This window comes from Mesoplodon mirus (genome assembly GCF_964341445.2).
Source record: "Mesoplodon mirus genome assembly, chromosome: 2".
In the NCBI taxonomy this organism is placed as follows: domain Eukaryota; kingdom Metazoa; phylum Chordata; class Mammalia; order Artiodactyla; family Ziphiidae; genus Mesoplodon; species Mesoplodon mirus.
In genome coordinates, this window is record NC_138977.1 from 121,812,836 (window position 1) to 121,832,036 (window position 19,201).

The window sequence follows — 19,201 nt, forward strand, 5'->3', positions numbered from 1 at the left end:
CCACAGAACGTCGCGGGCTGGGGGGGGGGCGGCCTCGTTCCCGGATGTGTCCTGCGGCGGCGGGGGCCCGGGCCAGCCGAGTCGCCCGCGTCCCCGCGCGCAGCGCCGAAGCCGCCGCCCACACCGAGCGGGGCGGGGGCCGGGGCTTGGGGCCCGGGGCTCGGGAGCGCGCGCGGGAGGCATCTGCTCCCGGGACTGAGGCGGCGCCTTGCCCTCCCGGCTGCTGCAGGAGCGCGGGCCGCCGCGCCGGCAGCGACATCTTGCTCGGCAGGAAAGCGCAGGGAGAGCGGGCGGCTCCGGGCTGCTGCGCCGACCGGCCGGCGCCGCAGGGCCGGGGGCGCACGGAGGAGGTAAGCGGGTCCGACTCTCCCGCCCGCACGCCGCGCTCGGAGGGCTCTCCTGGGACCGCGAGGCCGTCCCGCTCCCCGCGCCCACGCCTCCTTCGTCTCCCTCCTCCACCGCCCATCCGCGGGCTCCCGCGGCTTCTGCCTTCCGAGCTCCGCGGCCGCCCTCCCGGCTGACCCCCCCACACGCCCCGCAGCCGCTGCCACTCTGCCCCCACCCCCGCCGGGGCCTCCCACCCGGGTCCCCTCCCCCCTCCTCCTCCCCTCCCCCCTCCCCCTCCCCCCCCCGGGCAGGCCGCGCGCTCCCTCCGCCCTTGCCCCGCCCACCGCCCCGGCCCGCCCCCGCCGTGCCCGCCCCCACGCCCCGCCCCCGCCCGCGCTCCCGGCCCCACGTCCCGCCCCGTGCGGGCGGGGCTCCGGGTTTAAACGTCGCGGCGGGCCGGGCGAGTGGAGGGGCGGGGCGCGCCTCTGTGTTGTGCCGCGGGTTCCGTAGGCGACAGCGCGGCGCGGAACGGCGGGCACTCGGGGCCGGCGGGCGGCACCATGTCCCCGGGAAGCGGCGTGAAGAGCGAGTACATGAAGCGCTACCAGGAGCCGCGCTGGGACGAGTACGGGCCGTGCTACCGCGCGCTGCTCCACTACCGCCTGGGCCGCCGGCTGCTGGAGCAGGCGCACGCGCCCTGGCTCTGGGACGACTGGGGCCCGGCCTGCGCCTCGGACGACTCGGCGTCGTCGGCGTCCTCGGGCGCCGGGGCCCCCGCGCCCCAGTGCGCCCCCGCCTCGCCGCCGCCGCCGGTGGAGCCAGCGGCGCGCGAGGAGCCGGAGCAGCGGGCGCGCGCGGCCCCGGAGGAGGAGCGGGGCGCGGAGGCCGCGGGGGACGCGGAGGCCAGGGACGCGGAGGACGCGGAGGACTCGGCGCTGCCAGGTACCTGGCCGGGGAGGGCCCCGCTCGCGGGACTGGATTTGCTCTTGGGTCTCCTCTGAACCGCCCAGCTGTTTGTCGCAGCGCTCAGAGAAGGCGCTTCCTTGATTTTATTTAATCTATTTTGGGTAGGCGGAGAATGCGCCTCCCTTGACAAAATAAGGAAGGTGGCTGCCCCGCCTCCGCCCTCCCACCCTTTATTCCGTAATGAGGTGGCTCTGGGTTGAGCCCAATGTGAACGCCTTTGACGTGTCCCTGGCGAAGTCCCCGGGTCTTCATCCGCTGGCCTTGGTGGCCTCTGGACCACTGAACTCCCATCTGTTTATTTCTGAGCGCCCGTTTGTTTATGAGAGGCGCCCAGCTTTCATCAGATTCTCGAAGGTGACCGCCAGAGGTTAGGAACCACTGAGCTAAGCGCTCTGTCTTGTGAATGGGGCCGTTGTTTTCTGTGTTAACTCCCTGACCTCGCCGCGCTGTCCCTAAGGAATATTTTGCATTGTTTACTCAGACTGTTGCGTAACTCCCGGCTGGTGGGAGATAATCCTTGTAAGTGCCTGGTTCCCTCCGCTTCTCGCCACCCCTCCTCCGGCTGCTGCTGTGAGCGGGAGGAGAGGCAGCTGGAAAATGGCTCTTGGGGGCGGTGCATCTGCAGTTGCTGCCGGGGCCCCGCGCCTTCTCTCCTGCCCGGAGGAGCTCAGAGCTGGGGTGACTCTCGGCGTGTGAGGCGGGCTGGCTGGTCACTGGTGCTAAGGGCCAGGTTGAATGGATGCCCCAGATACCGCCTGGAGGAACCCCTGGTTTCTTCCTGATACTCTAACGTGGGCCAGGCACCACCCGGCGTCGCTCAGTTTTAAAGAGGCTCTGGTGAGCAAAATAACTAAAAGGTACTGAGAGCTTGTCATGCATCCATTCACTGATCTTAGAATATGTATTTTCTCATTCAACGTTCAAAACAATTCTAAGAGATGGGACCATAGCTTTTATCTCAGTTTTATAGATGAAACTCAGGATAAATCATTAGTGATTTTATTTTTGTTTGTCAAATTGCAAGTGGTACTCAGTAAGACTCTCATCCTAGCTTCTCTGTGAGACGCTGAGCAGGAGAGGAAATTGAGTCTTGTTATACTGTTTTCAGCTACTCTCGGTTCATTATCGGTGGCAGAGCTGCCCCTCCATCCTCAGGTTACTTGTGAATTCCTACCCATTCCTAACCTTTGCTAGAAGTTCGCATACAGAAGGTGGAGAGGGTAAGGGGGCACTGCTGTACCAGCTTAGTTATGAGATGTACTTTATCAGGCTGAATGGGCTTTTCTCTCCCCGCCTCTTCCCCTTCATTGTTTGCAAAAGAGCTGTCAGTTATTTCCATACGTAGATAAATGCAGTTTTTAGACAGCACTGTAGTATGGATGGGGTCTGTGTTTGCAAGAGTTCGTGATTATTTTGATTTCCTTAGAGACACTAAGTCTTCCCAGTGGCTAAAGTAGTTACTTTTTCTCTGCTAATATTTCTGGTTTAGGCATCCAGGAGAAGAAAGGATGTTTCTGCTTTCAGGACTCCCAATCCCAGGATCTTTTGGTTTGCTCATGCCTGTCACAGCCCCTGTCTATCCCTGTGAATGGCAGGATTGAAAGTCCTTGTTTTTATTTATTTTTATTATTAGTATTTTTTTGCGGTACGCGGGCCTCTCACTGTTGTGGCCTCTCTCGTTGCGGAGCACAGGCTCTGGACGCGCAGGCTCAGCGGCCGTGGCTCAGGGGCCCAGCCGCTCCGCGGCATGTGGGGTCTTCCCGGACCGGGGCATGAACCCGTGTCCCCTGCATCGGCAGGCGGACTCTCCACCACTGCGCCACCAGGGAAGCCCGAAAGTCCTTGTTTTTAAGTGGACAGTCTTTCTGGAATGATGAGCACGCTTTTGAGTTTCTATAAAACGTAAGCGCTTAGCCCTTGTCTTTACTGAAGCCATGTGTACGCACAGAATCGTGTAGCTCTATATGGCTGAGTACCGCTATAGCAGCTCCCCTCACCACCAATAGCGCATTCCCTAGGCGGCCACTTCCCACTCCTCTGGTTTTCCTTAATGCGTATTTCTGTTTCTCCAGGTAACATGGCTTTTATTGATACTTCTTGATCTTTTTCAGTTTTTAGCACCATCTATTGGCTTTAATTCTTTTTAGTGATCTCCTAACCCATACACATGGCCTATCACCACCCTCTCAGTACCGTCATCATAGAGTTTGTTAGATTCACAGTTAGTGCCTGTGGAAAGGTGGCTCACAGCTGCCCTATATTGTTTTTGCCGTGATTCCCTTTTCTTTCTTTCGCAACACCACGGACACATCAGGTTCACTGTCACCCTCCCCATCTTATGACGTCCCTCCCGGGGCCTCTGACCTACTTTCATCTGGCCTGGTTGCATCTTGGGAAGGCCCTTGGCCACCGCCGCAGGGACTCCCTGGCTTCTCTCTTGGGTAGGACCCTCTGTTGTGTGGCTCTCACATCGTCTTCTTTCTTGGTTTACCCTCTCCTGACAAAGATTATCTTCTAGTACCTTCCTGAGAAAGGGTGTGTGAGAGGTTTAACTTTCTGAGACCTTGCATGTCAAAAGATTCTATCCTCACTATTCCATAGTTTGTGGCTGGGCATGAAATTCTAGGTTAGAAGTAATTGTCTCTAAAAAATCTGGAGGCGTTGCTGTCCAGTGTTGGAACTTCTGATGTTGCCGTTACACTCCTGTGTCATTCTTTGTTGATAACACGTTCCCCGCCTCGGGAAGCTTTTCAGGTCTTCTCTTTGTCCTCTGTGCTCTGAAAAGTTTCCCCAATCCAGGCCTCTTTTCCTCCAATGTGCTTTCATGGGTCCTTGCAGTCAAACTCATGTTTTGTAATTCTGGGAAGTTTTCTTGAATTGTTTTCTCATTTCTATTTTTTTTTTCTATTCCTTTCTTTTTGAACTCCTTAGTTGGATGTCAGACTTAACAAATGTATCCTATCATTTTCTACCCCGGCCCCCATTCCATCTGTCTTTTTCTTCTATTTTTCTGGACAGTATTCTCAACCTCATCTTCCAACTCTTCGATTACATTTTTCATTTGTGGGGTCCTATTTATTTTTTAATATAAGAGCTGTTGAATTGTTTTCTAGGTTTTCCTCCCTCCCTTCCTTCCCTCCCTCTCTTTATTCTTCTTTAAAAAAACAGTATTTTGTTCTTGATTCGTGCACATAGTATCCTCTCTTATCTTGCTGAGAATATCACTAGGAGTTTTTTGTCCATTTTCTTCTTGCAGTGTTTCTTCAGCACAGTCTGTTTCCCCTCCGTCTCCCTGCATTTGTTTCTTTTGCTTGTAATCCTGCATTTCCTGTTAGAAGCTATTCTCAAACGTCTAATGATCCTTGGCTTCTCATTCTTATTTAAGAAATGGGTATAAGAAGCTGTCGGGAAGTTCCCTGTGTGTAGGGGGTGTGGGTGGAGGTGCTTGTTCACTGCGAAGTCCCTTCTCTCCGTAGCAGCATGCTTCAAAGAGGGTCTAGAATGTCTCCAATTCCTTTCTTCATATTCACATTTCTTTTTAAATTAAATTTTATTTTTTAACCAGTTATACATATGCATAATTTTTTAAAAATAGGCTTAAAATGAAAAAATAATCCTGACCCATCTACCACCCATGCCCCTCGCTCCCTAGGGGCCTCCTTCCAACTCTCTACCTTTCGTTTCAGCATTGTGGGCAACACTCTTTTCATTCAGACCAATGTTGGCTTTTTTAGTTTAAACATTATATATTGACTTCCCGTCAGTATATTTATGATGATTTAGCTCGAGATCTTAGCTTGGCCATCCCCACCCCTAGACACATACCAGCACCTACTTTGTACCACAGTATTAACTATGTGACTGTTTCATTAAAGCACTATTCTGTGTTTGGATGATCATGACTATGTAAATGTTATTTGCAGGTAATCCATGTAGTACATGCTGATTACATTTTCTTGGTTATTATTTATGTTTTTCCTGGAGTTAATCATTGCTTTACTTTTATGTTTGTTTGTTTGTTTTTGGTACTCCCATCACTCATTCAGCCTGAAAGAGTCTGGTAGTACTGTAAAACTTTTCATATGCCAGGCACATTAGGTGTTCTGTTCGTTTCATTATTTTCCTTGGAGACATTTTTGTGGAACCCTTGGTTCTCCTGTTTTAATTTAGACTTTATGCTGTCCAGACCTGACATAGCTGTCAAACTGAGGCTTCTCTTCACTGATTGCCTGAGTATTCCTTTTGCTAAACTCCTTTATGCAGCCCCATCTCACAAGTCTCAAATCTCCCTTCCTTTTGGTGGGGAAATGTTGAAGGGGAGTAAGCATTTTGTCACCTTGCAGTCTGAAAATGCCTTTATCCAAGGGCTGGGCTGCCATTTTGGCAAGATAGAGACTTCCTAGATTAGAAATTTCAGTATTTGAAGGCATTATTATGTTGAATCCTAGGTTTAGGTCTTACTGTTGAGAAGCACCATGCTATTCTGATGCTTATTTTGGGTACGTGACCTCTTTTCTTTCTTTCTTTTTTTTTGGTGGGGGGGACGTTTTGGGACATTCTCTTCATCCTAGGTGCTCTAAAATTCTATGTGTATGTCATTTTTCATTCATTGGGCTGACAACTTGGTGGGCCTTTTTAATCTGGAAACATTTCTTTCCATTCCATGATATTTTCTAGTACTGTTTAAAATAATTTCCTCCACTCTATTCATTTTTTCTTTCTATAATTATTTTTAGTTGGATGGTGTACTTCCTGGATCAAACCGCTAACATTTTTATTTAACAATTTTTTGATATTGGAATTTTTGGTTCTATTTTCCAGGAGAACTCTTTAATTTTATCTTCTAACTTTCTTATAGAAATGTTAATTCTAGTTTTTAATTTCAAAGAGATTACTTTTTTGTCCCAAGTGTTCTTTAAAAATTTTTTTTTAAATAGCATCCTATTCTCTCTGGATTTCTTTTAACTACCCCCATCCCCCGCCCCAAAGCCATAAATATCCTTTGAGTGCTCTCTTATATTCCCAGCCTAGTCTTTTTCTCTATATTTTGGTCTCTTTCTTATTAAAGGATGTACTTGAATGCTTGCTCTTAGCCTGTCTGCCCATATTTAAGAGTGAGGCTTGAAGGGCTTTTCGGGAGCTGTGTTCCTGGGGGAGCTTGTGACCGTAATTGCAGGAGGACCCCGCTGTTTCTCTGGGGGCTGCCAATGTCAGTACCTGCCCATTTCTCTAGTGTCAGCTTCTCAGACAGTGTCCTCCATCCTCCTACCTGGGAGGGCACAAGCCTGGCTCTCAGCATCCCGGCAGCAGAGTTGTGGGAACGGAGGAGGGATCCCGTTCTTTACCACGTCATCCTGTTCTCAGGAAGGTGACCCCTTACTTCTGCTGTGCCTGGTGCCCTCTAGTCCTCCCTCTCCAGGCTGTAGGGCACCTGCATTCTGGGGCGGGGGCAGGGCGGTCGCCTGGCCTGAGGAGCAGAGGAAGGACTGTTGAAGAAGTATGCATTGCTGCACAACAGAATTACCCTGGAAACTAGTGCTTCAGACTCCAATTCTTACTTTATTATTATTATTATTATTTTTTTTTTTTTTTTTTTTGCTGTACGCGGGCCTCTCACTGCTGTGGCCTCTCCCGTTGCGGAGCACAGGCTCCGGACACACAGGCTCCGCGGCCATGGCTCGCGGGCCCAGCCGCTCCGCGGCATGTGGGATCTTCCGGGATCGGGGCACGAACCCGTGTCCCCTGCATCGGCAGGCGGACTCTCAACCACTGCGCCACCAGGGAAGCCCCTTACTTTATTATTGCTCATGGTTTCTGTGTGTTAGAATTTGGCCCCAGGCACAGGACGTGCCTTGTCTCTGCTGCGTGGGACTGCAGCCATCTGCTAGGACACTTGCAGGTGACATCTTCAGGTGCCTGGCCCTCCTCGTCACATGCAGGCTGGCCTCCAAGGGCGAGCGTTCCTGAGAGAGAGCTGGGCACCTGCTGTATTGTCCTTGACGACTTATTGCCAGGAGCCATGTGGCACCTCTTTCACCCCATTCTTTGCTCACAGAAGTCTGCCCAGGTTCAAGGGGAAGCAGCATGGACCCTGGTTCTCAGCAGAGGCACATTCATATTACACTGTCAGAGGAACATCTGGGGCACTGATCGATGCCGGACCTTTGGGAAGGCAGTCTGCCGCACTAGCCTTCTGGGGAGTCTGGTGCCTCAGTGCCAGTTCCTGTGGGGCTCCGCTGTGTCCTGGGCCCTTCTCCTGCAGGGAGTCAGCAGCATCCTGCTCCTTCCTGTGAGTCGCTTCTATCTCTTTGTCACTTTCCATCTTCCAAAATTTGTCTGATGTCATCGCCTCCTTGCTCTTTGTCCTGTGGGTTGATACCTTTTTTCCTTCACTTTAGTGGGGTTTTGGGAGGAAGGGACTATATGCATGTGTCGCCAGTGCACATTTAGCCTGCTGACCCCATTTGCTCTATTTTTACTTATTTTTATTTTTCACTTTATTTATTAGTCTTAGAGGTTTGTGAATTCTGTGAATTTTTTTCCCAAACTAACTCTTGGCTGTGTCGGTTTTCTTTATTTTATGTTTATAATTCATGATCTTTTTTCCTTACTCTAATTTTTTAATGCTTACTTTTTTTTTAGTTTTTTATTTTTTAATTTATTTGTTTTGGCTGCATTGGATCTTTGTTGCTGTACGCGGGCTTTCTCTAGTTGTGGCGAGCGGGGGCTACTCTTCGCTGTGGTGTGAGGGCTTCTCATTGTGGTGGCTTCTCTTGTGGTGGGGCACGGGCTCTAGGTGCACGGGCTTCAGTTGTTGTGGCAGACGGGCTCAGCAGTTGTGGCTCATGGGCTCTAGAGCGCAGGCTCAGTAGTTGTGGCGCACGGGCTTAGTTGCTCCACAGCATGTGGGATCTTCCCAGACCAGGACTCAAACCCATGTGCCCTGCATTGGCAGGCAGATTCTTAACCACTGCGCCAACCAGGGAAGCCCCTAATGCTTATTTTTATAACATTTTAAGATGGATGCTTATCATTGATTTTTTCCCCTGCCCTTTTTTTTGATATATTGATTTAAGGCTATACATTGCATTCTGATTACTGCTTTAGCTGCATCATGCTTAATGAGGAAACTGTAGAAACATTTCTAATAGGAACAGGATTAACAACACAGATTACCGTTTTAACCATTTTTAAGTGTATAGCTTAGTGGCATTGAGTACATTCACATTTTTGTGCAATTGTATGATTTGTTTTTGACCCATGCATTATTTAGAAATGTTTTTAGGGGGAGGGATAAATTAGGAGCATGGGGTTAACAGATACAAACTACTATATATAAAACAGATAAGTGACAAGGATTTCCTGTATAGCACAGGGAACTATATTCAATACCTTGTAATAACCTGTAATGGAATACAATCTGGAAAAAAATATGTGTGTGTGTGTGTGTGTGTGTATATCTGAATTACTTTGCTGTACACCTGAAACTAACACAATATTGTAAATCAACTATACTTCAATTAAAAAAGGTTTTAAATTTCAAAACGAGATTTAAAAAAGTAATTTATTTTTGTTGTTGTATCTAGCTTAATTACATGATAGAGAATACATTCTATATGATTTCAATTTTGTAAATGTATTAAGATTTGCTTTATGACCTTGCTTGGATAAGTAGATTTCTGTAAATGTTCCATATGTGCTTGACAAAATTGTATATTCTGCAGTTGTTGGGTGCAGTGTTCTGTATATACCCATTGGGTCAAATGTGTTAATTCTGTTGTTCAAATAGTTTAAAAAATCAATCTGTTCAATCAGACTTTCTGTGATGAGGGGCAGGTTCTCTGTCTGCACCATCCAGCGTGGCAGCCATGAGCCATATGTGGGAATTGAGCACCTGAACTTTGATTGGTGTAACTGAGGAGCTGAATATTTATTTTACTTAATTTTAATTAATTTAAACATATTTAATAGCCACATGTGGTTAATGGCTTTTGTATTGCATAGCATAGTCCTAAATCAAGACTGAGCTTATTTTTCAGTTACTGAGAAAGCGGGTATTAGAATTTTTCACAGTAACTGGTGGTGACACTGTTTTGTCTGTCTGGAAATGTCTTTATTTAAAACTTTGAATAGGATTTTGAAACATATACGTGTATACACTTATCTTGTACCAGGCACTATTTCAAGAGTTTTATAAATATTAATTTTATAGTTATATGTTCTGTCTCTTGTGTGTTTCCCATCTTCTGTCTCCCGCTGCAGATATTTTTGAGCTTGTTTTTTCTTTAAGTACAGAGCGTGAACATGGTTGTTTTATGGTCAGTGATCATCCCATTATCCCAAGTCTCTCGCTGCTGCTGGGCCTTCCTTACCGTCTTGTCTCTTGTGTGCCTGGTCATCGTCCCAGGACACTCATCGTTGTGTGTGGAAGATTATCTGTAGGAATAATCTGAGGCCTAGGCTCTCTGGAGAGGATTTTAGTTTCTTGTGTTGGGTGCTTGTGGACTCTGCTGTTTTTAGTGTCAGCCCTTTTAGTGCTCTGTGGTGAGGAGAGTTGGTGCATTACCTGCATTGGGGTCTCCCCACTCTTCACTCTGCAGCCTGCTGTGACCTGCTTCCCCACCCCTATGCTCCCCTACATCCCCCGTGAGACAGCCTGGCTGCCCAGTGCTGAGTCTTTCTTTAAAAAAAAAAAACAAAAAACTGAATACTTTATGTTTAATTGTGGTAAAACACATGTAACATAAAAGTTACCATCCTATTTTTTTTTTTGTTGAGGTATAGTTGATTCACAATATTATATAAGTTTCAGGTGTACAACATAGTGATTCACAATTTTAAAGGTTACGCTCCATCTATAATTGTTACAAAGTGTCGGCTGTATTCCCTGTGCCGTTCAGTACACCCTGGCAGCTCTTCATTTTTTACGCAGTAGCTGGTGCATCCTAAGCCCCTGCCCCTAGAATGCCCTGTCTCTTTTCTTCTGCATCCTCCCGCCCTCTCTGTAGTGTCTGGCCCTGTTCACTGCTCTCTCCTTTTCTGGGAGTCCTTCTCCGGCTTCTCTCCTGGAAGCTTTTCGACTTTGCTGACTGTTCTCTCCCTGGCTCCCTGGCTGCTCCGTCTGCCAGCTCAGCCCCGGGGCCGCCCTCCGCCCCCTTTTCCCTCACTCCCACCGCCTACTCCGCGTCCCCGCTGGGGGACCTGCTCTCCGTCTGAGCCTCGGCCCCCACCCACCTGCTCAGGACCCCCTTCGATTCCACATTCTCTTCTCGGCCCCAGATTAAGGGTCCAGCTGCTGCCTTCTTGGTGGCTCCAGGGGCATCTCACACCGGAGGCGTCAAGCACCCTTTCCCCATCCTTTGGCAGCCTTCTGCTGGAGGACAGCATGACTAGCCACTCCCAGCCCCTGAGGACGCAGACTCCTCTTCGCCTGCCAGCATCCTCGCGGTGTCCGTCGCCCGCTCCCCTGTCCATCTCGCCCTCTGCTGCTGGGCTCTCCGCGCTGTGGTCTGATCAGTGTGCAGTTCACAGGTGCCCGGGTGAGTCTGAGCACCGGCCAGGTGTGGTGGACGCTATTCCGGTCTTTCTCACCGCTCCTCCCCTGCCGTCACTGTAGGTTACCCTCCCCTCCCCGGACTCTGCTATTTTTTCCTAGCTGTCCTTTCTGTCCCCACCACTCTGATCTAACCCGTCCTTCATGTTCGTTGCTAGAGACCTCATTCCCGAAATGAAAATAGGACCACATCATTTTTCAGCCTAAAACCCTTCAGTGATTCTTCTTCATTTTCAGGAAAAAATAAAACTTCTGAGCTTGGCACAGAAAGTCTTTTCTCCCCACCGCTACCCGCCACCCCCGCCCCATGCCTTCATCCCTAGTATCTCTGTGTGCCTTTCAGTTTGAACCACGTATATTCTTTCTTCTGTCCAGGCCGTTGAACAAGCCAGTCCCTCTTTCTGGAATTCACTTTCCTAACCTCTTCGTGGCTGGCGTTACCTTGTCCTTTGAACCAAATCATTATTGTCTTCTCTGGGCAGGCTCCCTACGTGGGTTAGAGGAAGAGAAGGAAGGGAAATGAATCGATGAAGATGATTTAGGTGGTTCCCGTCTCTCTCAGTGTTGTGACTACACCAGCCTCGGTCCCCCTTCTACTCTCTGTTGTCTTGGTCCTGATGGGCTCTTTTCTCTTCTCCTACATCCAGGGAAGAGAAGCGGACAGGGTGTGGACACATCGCTCAGAGGAGTGTGTGAGTGATGGGTGGATTTGGGTTCTCATGATACAGCAGAAGGCTGGCATCTCACCTCATCCCTAGATAGCACAGGGCTGGGTTTATGGATATGGCGCATGGGGGTGCAAAGCACTGAGCCCCAGGGTCAGATGCAGGCTGTCTGCTCCCTAAAATGCTTAGTAATAAATGAAACAATTTGGTAGATCAGGGTCATTGCTGAAGACAGAAATGACGGTGATCTGTCAGGATTCACACGTGTGCATTTTGTGTGAGGGCCTCTACTTCCGCGGGGACATGGATGTCGGCAAGGAAGGATCCACTAAAGGGGTGAGGGACCCGAGCGTGTCCTAAAAGTGATGGGGTTTGGGAATAGCAACCTGGAAAATCATCACCTATAGCCAAATTCTGGAGCCTCGGAAACGAGGGATTTCCCACATATGTGAACAAGGGGGTCTGTGAAATGGAGCCTGGATGCACAAGGAGCTCTTATTTGGACATAAGTTTAGTCTGAGATGAAACACAGGCTCGCTAGGGGTTTACACAAAGAATACAACCTTTACAAGATCATAAAGTGCTTATAAAAATAATGAATGGAAAGTCATGAAGGGTAATTAAGGGACATAGGTACGTTTTGGACTGTGTTCTTAGTATCTGAGTTCACCTCAGGCAGGTCTATTCCCCACTGGAGTTTCCCCAGCCCCGCTGAGAGATTTAGGACTGTGTAGACCAGGGGCCCTGGTTCACGTCAAGAACAAGAGCCCCCTTCCCAGCTGCTCACACTGGGGGCGCCCAGCTGTGTGTGTGTGTGTGTGAGTGTGTGAGTAGCTATGGAAACCCTCCCTATCGTGATGGAGGGCTTTTGAAGCTAAGGTCACTGGCCAGCTCTTACAAGGAGCACAGGAGAGCTGAGAGGAGCGTTTTCCATAATCATGGAGCATCACAAAGAAATGCAGTCCTGGAACTCCAGTTGAGTAATTTGAAAACTAACCTTTTGCAGCTGTTGAATGATTGTCACAGGCCCAGATCTGGCCCTGAAGTAAGACGATAAGCTGATTGGACTTATCATGGGGGAAGCCATTAGGCTGAGTTGCTTTCTAGCTTTTAGTATTTAATTAAGATGCTTAATCTCAGAATGTGAGTGATAGTTGTTACTTTTGAATAGGCTTGGTTCAATCTTGGTGTATTTATGGTTGATCTTAAAATGGGATAGGCTGAAAATTATTATACTAATGTGTTTCTGTCCTTACGTTTTAAGTGAAACTTGTGAGTTGAGCTATAAGTGAAAAAGTTACTGACTTCATTAAGCATTATGAATTTTTCATCCCAAATATTTAAATCATATGTAATTATATGTAAACCGGAATTTAAAGCATTCATCTTGTTTTATCTCCTTTTTCAAAAAGCACTGCCAGCGAAAGACATAAAAGAAAAACCTGAACGACAGATCAGGACCAGAGAGCCTGACAAATTACCCAGCAGTACCGAACCTCAACCACCACCAAGTGCCTTACCTGCCAGAGGAAGTAGGAGAGCGGTCAAGAGTCCTCAAAGGTCATCAACTAAAATAAAAGAACATAAGCATCCGTTTGCCCTTTATGGGTGGGGAGAAAAACAGACGGATACAGGAAGCCAAAAAACTCACAACGTCTGTGCTTCTGCCCCAGTGCACGAGGTGGGTGCCAGTGAACGGGCTTCTCTGCTTTCCCCCTGGAGGATGGGGGATGGCCTCGCCTTTGTCATTGGCTTCATACCCTGTGATCACTGTGATGCTTTGGGACATGGTAGGTCTTAGGTGGCCCAAGGAAAGCCTAGAACTGGGCATCTGATTTGCAAACAGGATGCAGGATGTTAGCTGCCTGGAGGTCAGGGGGTTTTGCTGGTACCTGGAAGGGTTTACCGACACCAAGCCAGGCGGAGAAGTGCCAGGACTCAGGGTTCTCAAGTTCTTGGGGGGCCAGGAGGTGCACCTGAGGGGCATGGGCAGGGTTGGCAGCTGCCCGTCTCGATTTGCCTCTGGCCTCCTGAGAGGCCCCTGCTCCATCAGCCTTGATAACTGGTATCCATCCCCTTGACCCCTTTGTTACTGTCTGTCTGTTAGATCACATCTCCTGCATTCTCGACATCTATCTAGACTCTCGTTTTCTCTTTGGATTAAATTAGAGTGATTGCGTTTCCCCTGCTCATCCATCCCCCGGAGGTCTGGTTCTCCTCAGACTCAGCCCTGGAGTGTCCCTGTGCGAAGGCCTGAGGACACGGCAGACGAGGGGGGCCTCACGTGTGGAGCCACAAAGCAATGACTGTGTTAGCACTAACACTGTCACTCCAGCCCAAAGCAAAGAGGGAATGAAAAGAAGCAGAAAGTTCAGGCTGTTTGAATTCTGGTTAAATACCAGGATCCAGTGTTCACCGAACAGGCTTCTGAGCCCTAGCAGATGGTGCCGTTTAGAGTGATATTTGAGAAAACAGAGCTGTCCTCTGGTAACCCGGTGGGATTAAGTTGAACAGGTTCATTAAACGTCTTAGCTGGTAAAATCCTTTGAGATTTGTTAGTATTTTGCTGTAAGATGTTATTTATTTTTTAATTTATTTTTTGGCTGTGTTGGGTCTTCGCTGCTGCGTGCGTGCTTTCTCCAGTTGCGGCGAGCAGGGGCTACTCTTCGTTGCGGTGCACGGGCTTCTCATTGCGGGGGCTTCTCTTGTTGCGGAGCACGGGCGCTAGGCGCGCGGGCTTCAGTAGTTGCAGTGCATGGGCTCAGTAGTTGTGGCTCGCGGGCTCTAGGGTGCAGGCTCAGTAGTTGTGGCTCATGGGCTTCGTTGCTCCGCGACATGTGGGATCTTCCCGGACCAGGGCTCGAACCCGTGTCCCTTGCATTGGCAGGCGGATTCCTAACCACTGTGCCACCAGGGAAGTCCCTGTAAAACATTTAAATTCCTTCAATGGAATACTGATCCATGCTTAATGCTAAGGAGTTCCAGTAATATTCCAGAGCCAGTTTCTCGAGGTACCTGCAGATTAGTTGCTTACTATTTATATCTGAAATTTCGTCTGGTGGACATTTTCTGTTGCCTAGTTTCTTTATTGCTGACGATGGGTAAGACAGAATCCAGGGCAGTGGCTCTTCTGGAGAAGCTTTTATACACAGAAGTCCTGAATATGGTGAGTCTGGCTTGCCTCTGCCCTGCTCCAGGTGACGGGGAAGCTTCACTGTAAATGTTCTGGAAAATTAGCGCCAAAGCCACCTGAGTGAGTGTACGTTTATTCTGACTCCCTTAGATTCATGAATCGGCGTTGCGAGCCAAGAGCAGAAGGCAGGTGGAGAAGAGGCGGCTGGCGGCTCAGAGGCAGCGGGCTCACTCCGCCGACGTGGACAAAAACAGGCGGGTCAAGCCTGCCTCGTCGGAGAACCCGTGGATGACGGAGTACATGAGATGCTACTCCGCCAGAGCTTGAGGGGAGGGACAGTTGCTCAGACAACCTCTTTTAAAAAGTGTAAATGAAAGAAAGGAAAAAACAAAACAAAAACCATCAAAAGAAACTGGACACAGGTTTAAGAAACCAACTGATTATGCAAGATTTTTCTTAGGGAATTTCCAAAAGATTGTCTCTTTTGATGAATCCTGGTCACCTACCTCAGCAGTAGGGTGACAGCTGAAAGCCATAGACATTTGGTTATTTATGAGAATTCCCTAAATCTTTGATATTCTTATAAGGGTTTTGTTATAAAGCATCTTAATCTTTTCAGATACTGACACCAAATGCCTTTAAATGGCTTACAGATTCTTAACTTCAGTATCTTCCCTCAGTTTAGGTGGAGCCTGTGTTGCTCCTGTTCTGAACGACTTCTGAGATTCCATAGCTGGTAAGGTCACGCCAGCTTGCGGCAGAAGACTCATTTTCCTTATGTGTAGATTTCTTTGTGAAAGAATATCAAGTTAAAAGTGAGTTTCAACGCTAGTACTGATTCAATGTATAGTGAAAGTAGAGCTTTGGTAGCTCCTAACAGTTAACTTTCTTTTGCATTTCAGTTCAGCACCACTTCACGTGGACTGTGATATTTAAGAATTACTGGGCTGGGTGAGGGTCATCTTTTCTCTTTAAATTGTCATCTAGGCACTTATTAATAGTTTAATAGTTCAGGTGCATTCCAGTAAACAAAGTGCCAGTGCAGTGTGTTTAGAAGTAGTACTGGTTTCTTTTGAGTCAAAGACTGTCTGTCACTTTTTATTGTGAGATTTTTTAAGAACACATAATGGGGTACCGTTCACTTGCTGCAGTCTGGCCTTTTGACACACACTCACTGTGGACTTTTGCCTCCTTTCTGATAGTTTGGCGACGACATTTAGAATTTAATTGTCCTGCTCATTGGGGATGGGGACAGATTTTAAGATACCCATTAGAGATGTGGACCACCCCTACTTTCTCCTCCATAGAACTCACCAGTAACAAAGCCTTGATGATGTACATTGTTCAGACTTTTGGTTGAAATACATTCCTCTTAGGTTGCTAACCGGTAGGCCTTGTGTAGAACCTAATGCGAGAGGATGCTGGTGTGTGCGTGGGCAGAGGTGTATGTAAATGACGTGCTCCTTCTCTCTAGTACATTTGCTTTTGTGGTAGAAAGTGATTTTGAGAAACACTGGTTTCCATCCAGGAGAGATAGGAATCTGCAGGATGAATGGTAAACTCCTCATAGGAGAGAAGGAAGTACTTTGCCAACTTAGCACGTGCAGATGTGTGAATGAAAATCTGGTGTTTGATGTGAGTTTGAGCATTTCCTTGACATTTTTACTCTGGGTCTTTGAAGTATTATGGTCAATTTTTAGAACACAAATGTTTTATTCCATGTAAAATCTTCACACAGTATCATCTTATACAACTGTATTAAGTTTTGCAAACTCATACTGAAAAATCATGAGCTTTTTTAAAAAAAAAAACTTTAAAAATATTTGCATTGTTTTTAGGTGAATACATCGTGAGCTCTCCTGGTCACTGTGATGTATATTTAGTACGAAGAAGGTCTGAGTGTTGTCCAAAACAACCTCGCTAGTGATTCTGGTGAATCTTGCTGTTATTATAGTCCTTAAACATTGCAGGTACCTAAAGATGAAATTCCTGTGGCGTTGTGATGGTGGAAACTGTTTCTTTAAAATCACTTCCTGCATGTTCGGTTTCAACCACCGGCTCTGGCGTTCCATTCCCGTTGCAGCTGACAATCTTAGGAAGAGGCCGAGGGGAGTAGCTCGGGTCCACACTGATGGACTGTCTTAGAAACCCGACCCTTCGAGGCTCTGAGCAAGCCAGACTCTCTCCTTTAGAAAACAGACTCATATTCAATGTGCTTACTTATTACTGCAAACTCCAGATGCAGATCTGGAAGAACCTAGAGGGCAATACTGGCCAATTTTTCCCCATTTTTAAGTAGAGGACAAATGAACAAAATTTTTAAAGTACTTTTAATGTGCATGAACAATGAATGAGTCAATATGAAGTACTTGTGAGTTCCCTTCCTATGTCCAAGTCATTAGTTGGTTAGGGTTTCTTTACTTTTCTTTCTCTTTAGGGGTAAAGATTATCTTTTAAGCCTACAGAATTTTTTAAGTTGTAACTTCCCAGCCGCTCCGCGGCATGTGGGATCTTCCCGGACCGGGGCACGAACCCGCGTCCCCTGCATCGGCAGGCGGACTCTGAACCACTGCGCCACCAGGGAAGCCCAAGTTGTAACAATCTGATGTCCTACTTTTTCCTTCTCATTCTAGAAACTGATGTTGTGATCATGTTCCCATTTCTTTGGACAACTTATAAGACAGCAAGGTAGTTTAAAATTACCTATCATGTTGAAAAGTTTGAAACTGAGAATCCAGTGATATTTAAAATATAGAATAAAATAATTGCTACATAAGACTGTTTTTAAAATTTTGGTTTTAAGTTCTTAATTAAAACAATTTGCCATAAACATGTTTTCTGTGTTACTTTTATGAAAAGCAATAATAGAATATTGAGTAACACCTGAATACCTCCACTGGACCGAGGTGAGTGAGAACTAAATAGGAATCTGTCCGTTTTCTTTCTTTTAAAACCTAAAAGATCGCTCTTATTTAGGAGGTGTCAAAATGCTTGTACTCCCCTACTGTCAGAAAATTTCCAAGTACATATATACATTTTTTCAAGTTTACTAAAAGTAAAATAGGGCATAGGTTATCTGAATTAACTTGTAAGGTAGTAAGCACACATTTGTGGTGCTTCTTATGAAATAGCTTTGTCATTGATTCATCAAATGTAAATTGCTAGTAACCTGAAAGGTGTGTATACTGGGTCACATAAACTCAACCAACTAAACTGCACAAAAGAAAGGTGGCTTTTGAGTTCTAAGGCTGTGCTGGGCGTAAACTTTATCAACGGAAGGTTAGTACTTGATAAAGTGTTCAAATGTATTATTGGCAAAGAGGGAGAGAGGCCAAGCCTATGTTAGAAGTAAAAACAACTTTCCTTGTTGACTGCTTCAGTAGAAAATAGTTTAGTGGATAGTTTTACATTTCACTGGACTAGATAAAAAATGGTGCTAATATTTACACAGTCTGATTCTGTAGTTGGTTTGGGATCAAACTGTCAATGCCTGACTTATAAGGTTCTTACTCTAGTCTTGTGATCAGCTAAATATTTAAAAAGTGATCCTAAAAGTGTGACCTTGTATTTGAAATGGATTTTGTACAATAGGATGAATAGGGAGCTCTTCAACGTAAGGTGTGTGCTTAATACCAAATCCTGTGCAAGGAGTGATGTCTAGGTTTTGGGCCCAGATTTGCTCCCTTCCAGCCTGCTAGTGTGAGAGGGGGGAAAGCTGCTTGTCTATTACTTATTTCCATTTTGAAAGTCGGGACACCTGAGTGAAGACAGTAGAGGCCTCTTTTTGGATTTCTTTTATAATTAGCAAAACTGTATTTAAGAACAGTCTCTCTGTGTTGTTGTATATTTATTTTGAGCACTGCATTCACTTTAACATTCTGAAGAACAAAGGCTGGGCACTTACCATCCCAAGGCTCGGGCAGTGGGAATCTGGGGCTGTGTTTTCTAAGAACTATGTATTGCTTTTCGCTTGTATTGAATATTGCAGTTACTTGGAAAAATGTGAATAAAATTCATTAATGTTACAGGCTGAAACTTCTGTTTTGTGGAAAATAATTCTGATTAGCACATAAATGGTTGAAGAAAGTGGATGATCACATTGATCCCTAAATGGATTTTTCATTAGATAAATGTTTAACAAGATACGTTAGATACATCCAGGAAAAGACACGTTCTGTGTATATACTTTGCCTTAAATGCCACATTTTCCTCAGTCTTTCCCTCACACCTTCTTATTGTTTTGAAAATGACAAAAGTGATAGGGCATGGGTAAAGTAACTCAAAGAGAAGTTATAGAGTAAAAAGTGCAGGTTCCTTTCAGTACCACCCCCTTACCAAAATTCTACACCCCTCCTTAGAGGAAACCAGTGTTAAGTTTGGTGTGTAAACTTCCAGACCTTTTTTCCAGGCACTTGGAGGTACATACACACTTTTTCTTTTTTTTTTTTGCACAAACATGGAATAATGTTATACACATTCTGTAACTCCCCAGCTTTCCCCCACCTGCTCCCTTGTTCACACGTCCCCCCATGGAGCTGATCCTAATTAGCCTACCAA

General features: G+C 46.9%; 1 protein-coding gene across 2 annotated transcripts; it reads left to right on the plus strand.

Moving 5' to 3' along the window:
• The first annotated feature begins 189 nt into the window (after positions 1-189).
• On the plus strand, positions 190-18,669 carry CCSAP (centriole, cilia and spindle associated protein). 2 transcript variants are annotated; one of them, XM_082609436.1, is made up of 4 exons: positions 190-350; positions 838-1,269; positions 12,924-13,192; positions 14,795-18,669. In XM_082609436.1, exons 2-4 carry the CDS (start codon positions 888-890, stop codon positions 14,969-14,971), a joined length of 828 nt encoding a protein of 275 aa, XP_082465562.1. In that variant the 5' UTR covers positions 190-350; positions 838-887; the 3' UTR covers positions 14,972-18,669. The 2 variants fall into 2 exon arrangements, 1 of the variants encoding a protein (XP_082465562.1); XR_014292441.1 differs by lacking the exon at positions 190-350 and adding an exon at positions 14,592-14,677 and having other exon boundaries at positions 743-1,269; positions 14,795-14,872.
• Positions 18,670-19,201: the final 532 nt, after the last annotated feature.